We start from the raw sequence: 4,099 nt of genomic DNA, 5'->3' as shown, positions 1-4,099 counted from the left end.
TTGCCATTTAGCAAGCGGAAAACCGCCCGCCATGCACAAGCCTTTTAACTGATTTGCGCCTTCGATTAGTTCGTCAGGGCCATCAGCACCACCAAATATGTCGTCTACATATCTGGCTTGAGTTATGAATGGCACCGCCAACGGAAAGCGATTTCCTTCGTCTTCCGCGAGTTGTAACAGAGTACGAACAGCCAAGAATGGGGCTGCCTTGGTACCATAAGTAACCGTGGTGAGTTGATAACTTGCCTCATTGAGGTCTGAATCAACCCACAGAATACGTTGTAGGTCCCAATCCTCCTGATGCACACGAATTTGCCGATACATCTTTGTGATGTCTGTCGCAAAGATGCACTTGTATTGACGTATCCATAAGAGTACATCAGTGATATTTAGGAGTAAATTTGCCCCAGTGTGCATGATATCGTTAAGTGAGTACCCGGAAGTAGTGGTACTTGAGCCATTGAATACAACCCTCAGCTTGGTGGTTGTGCTGTCAGGTTTCAAGACTCCATGATGCGGTAAATAAAATGCCGCATGATCTTGAGATGATATTGACGGTGGTGCCTTCACCATATGATTGAGGATCTCATATTCCTTCATGAACTTTAGATAGAATTCACGATACTCGACCTGTCTCTTGATTTTTTCAAGAGTTCGCCGAAGGCATGCCCAAGCCTTATCGTATGAATTGCCCAATAGAGTTCGAGGCAACTTCAATGGGAGTCACACAATGTATCTACCAGATTTGTCACGAGAATGAGTGGCACGGAAGTGCGTCTCGCACTCCAGTTCCTCTGGAGTTAGTGACACTGGTGATTCAACAATTTCTTCTTCTGTCCAGAATCTGGTCAGCAATTCCTCCAATGAGGAGTCTCTGTCGGTTGACACATGACATGAAGAAACTGATGTTGTTGACTCTGAGTTAATTGGACCTAGAATTAGCCAACCGAAAATTGAAAGCTGGGCAATTGGCTTTGAGGGTGGACCGTGAATTATGTTGGACGTGATGATGAGTTCTTAAGAATCTGCTCCGATTATTATGTCAATCGAACTTGGAGTAAGATAGTCTGGATCAGCCAGAGTTAGATTTCTAAGATGCGGCCAATCCTGGTTAGGCGCACGAAATGACGGCAACAATGCAGTCAAGGTAGGAAGAATATGGGCTGATATCGAGACGCTTACCTCTCTGGTGAGTGATTCCACGGTGATTAACACCTTTCCTCTGGTGTGAGTACTCCGATTGCCACCAATGCCGATGATAGAGATGGTCGAGTGTGTGCGGGTAAGTTCGAGCAGTCTTACCAGGTCTTCACTAACAAATGTCAATTCAGATCCTGGATCGACGAGAAGACGTACTCGAAGAGTTGTACACCTGGAGTTGGCTCGTGCTTCCGCTGTTGCTAACAGCGTGAATTGCTGACGTGCTGAGTGCGGTTGCTCCGTGCAACCAAGAGACGTGTTCGTTTTGACGACTGCACCTAATCCTCAACGAGTTTGGTTTGTTGTTGCTGAGTCCTCTGGAATCGGATGTTGAGGTTGAGAGGCGGTCTTCTCCTGACCCGCCAACGGTTGGTGCAACATAGTATGGTGACGTCCGTCACAATGTTTGCACAGCAGCCGTGATTTGCAATAGCGTGATGAATGCCTTCCGCAACAATTGAAACAGAGCGCCTTTTTCTCTATTATATTTCTGCGTTCCAATGCAGGCATGCTACGGAATTTTACACATGTGACAATGAAGTGATTGCCTCCGCAACAATCACACCGATATCTTGGCTCTGAGGCTGACGATGATTGTGAGACTACGTGTGTCGTGGCCCGTTGTACCCTTGATCCGCTGCTTGATTTAACAGACGACGACGAACGTGAGTCTGAGTGCTCAATCTGCTTGAGAGCTTGGGCCTTGTTACGCAGAAACGTTTCGAGCTGTTGGTATCGTGGGTACTCCTTAGAGTTGTCCAGTGATAATTCCCAAGCCTCACGAGTTTGTTTTGGCAGCCTCTTCGTGGTGCTGTGCACCAAAAAGCAATCCCAGATGTTGGTGACTCCCATCGAGTTGAGTGTCTTCGTAACTTCCGATGAAGCGTCCAGCATCTGGTTGATTTCTGTAGATGTCCCTGCGCGTTCTATTGTGGATTTTGACCATTTCACCAGTTAGGCCTGGATGAGTGATCTTGGGCTGTTGTACCGATCGCTCAGGCTATCCCACGCCAACCTGAATGAATCTCCCTTGAGTGGGAAAGACTCTTCTACCAGCGCTGCCTCCTGCCGGACACTCGTCCTGAGGTAGTGAAGCCGTTGAATATTTGAAAGCCTTTGGTTGTTAATAATGAGAGATGCAAACATCTCTGAAAAGGCCGGCCAATCTAAACAACCTCCTGAGAAGATTGGCAACGAAATGTCAGGGAGTTTAGACTCGCTGTGCGATGCTTCGCCGGGCAGAGCTTCAAGTGGCAGAGCGAGGTTTGTTGGCCCTCCAACGTGGCCTTGATGTCTGAGCTTTGGAGTTTAATTGTGGTCATAGTAGATGCCTCCTGAGTGAATATGTCATCCTTGAAATAGTCATGGTCATAACATGATGCAGGCCATGACGATTCTATGACTGAATGTTCTCTTAGGAACTCCTGATGGACCTCGTTCACTTGACCAAGAATGACATTCACCTTGGCCAACGACTCCTCCTCCGCAGTCTTAGGGAGTCGGGCCCCCAATTGCATTAATACCGCGATACGGCTCAATTGAATTCGATATTTAAAAAATAGCTCAGATGACAAACCTGTAGGTGAGTTGGTCCGTGAACGCGTGCCTTGGTTCCTTTTGAATGGTGGGAACAGCTAGATGCGATGTAGCTGCGATTGTTGCGGGCTCCTCCTTGGGTGCTGGTGATACAGGCTTTGAGGAAACCTTCTCCTCAAGAGCGTTCTTGAAATTTTTCTCGCTTATGATTGTTCACACACGGACACGAGTAAAAGTTACGACGAAAACTGAGAAACACTGTCCGATTTTAAATCGTCCGAGTTGCGGAGATTTGATTGTTGCAGAAACTAGATTGTCACTTAGAATTATTCACACGCGAGTTGTTCAATAGAACTGTCTGACGCGAGCACAAGATGGCCGCTTAGAGTGTTCAAGATGGCCATGCCACGTGGCAACCTACTTCGAGGTGATTTTCGCGCACAACTGCACTTCAATTATTCTCGCGATCCGGCTCGAAGGACCAAAAAATGTTTGAGATGTACCGAGTTTGATTGCTGATTTCCGGATAGGATGTTGTGAATTCGCGATAAAATAATTGAGCACGTTGTGATGCTTAAAGCGCGTTTAATATATAAAAAAGAAATCACATTTACAAAAGTCGGTTGATTAAATATAGTGAGTGAACACGCGTCGCAGAGTTTAACCCGAGTTTTACCAAGCGTGATTGATTCACGTGATTGTTCCAATGATGATCACGATGTTATTGATCGTGACCGTTACACAGGAGTGTGATTTAAACTACCAAGATTCACAGAAACGCGGCCTGTGAAATTATATTAATCACACGGAATTTGAGTTCGATTGTCCCTTAGCGATAACTCAAAAAGAGTGAGAGTAACAGGATCGCGAGTACAAGAGATTTTAGAGTAAATCCGAACACGTCCGCACTGAATAACACCTTAATGAGCAGTAAGGATCGTTGGCCGTGATAAATGGCTGACCCTTCTTCCTGCGCAATCGATATTAGTAGCGCGTAGTGCGCATTGACGTGGTCCATCGTAATTGGTGCGATCGATCCTCGCATCGATCGCGATGATTCTAGAGTTTTCCTTCGAGTGCGCTTTTACCCTAGAGTTTCATGCGAGTGCGCCTTTGGCTTTATACCCTGAAGGCTCTTTCTCAAACACAAAGCGAGCATTCAAAGCTAGTAAAACAGACCCCTGCTTATTCATTCGAGAGAGAAATGCCGTTAATGAAGCGCCGTTTGTGCCATTCGATAGCATATAAAAAAAGAAACATTCACTCCAATTTTTAGCCCTATATCTCAACCAGGGGGGAAGTAATCGGGAAAATTCGAAAAATCAGTTTTTCGAGGCTTTTCCTTATTTAACGCGTTGCGAAA

At 46.0% G+C, this 4,099-nt stretch overlaps 1 protein-coding gene across 1 annotated transcript in view; it reads right to left on the bottom strand.

The window, feature by feature from the left end:
- LOC108631770 (uncharacterized) overlaps positions 1 to 600 on the bottom strand; it is a 4,732-nt gene extending 4,132 nt beyond the window's left edge. Inside the window, exons 1-2 of the mRNA XM_018035931.1 lie at positions 453 to 600; positions 31 to 257 (exon numbers count right to left, since the gene is read on the bottom strand). Of these exons, the coding sequence (XP_017891420.1) occupies positions 31 to 257; positions 453 to 600 (375 nt within the window). The remainder of the gene's footprint in view (positions 1 to 30; positions 258 to 452) is intronic.
- Positions 601 to 4,099: the final 3,499 nt, after the last annotated feature.

This window comes from Ceratina calcarata, unplaced genomic scaffold, assembly GCF_001652005.2.
Source record: "Ceratina calcarata isolate Rehan_Ccalc_2016 unplaced genomic scaffold, ASM165200v1 scaffold946, whole genome shotgun sequence".
Classification (NCBI taxonomy): domain Eukaryota; kingdom Metazoa; phylum Arthropoda; class Insecta; order Hymenoptera; family Apidae; genus Ceratina; species Ceratina calcarata.
The sequence above is the reverse complement of the archived record's forward strand: the minus strand, read 5'-3'. Positions and strand labels throughout refer to the sequence as shown.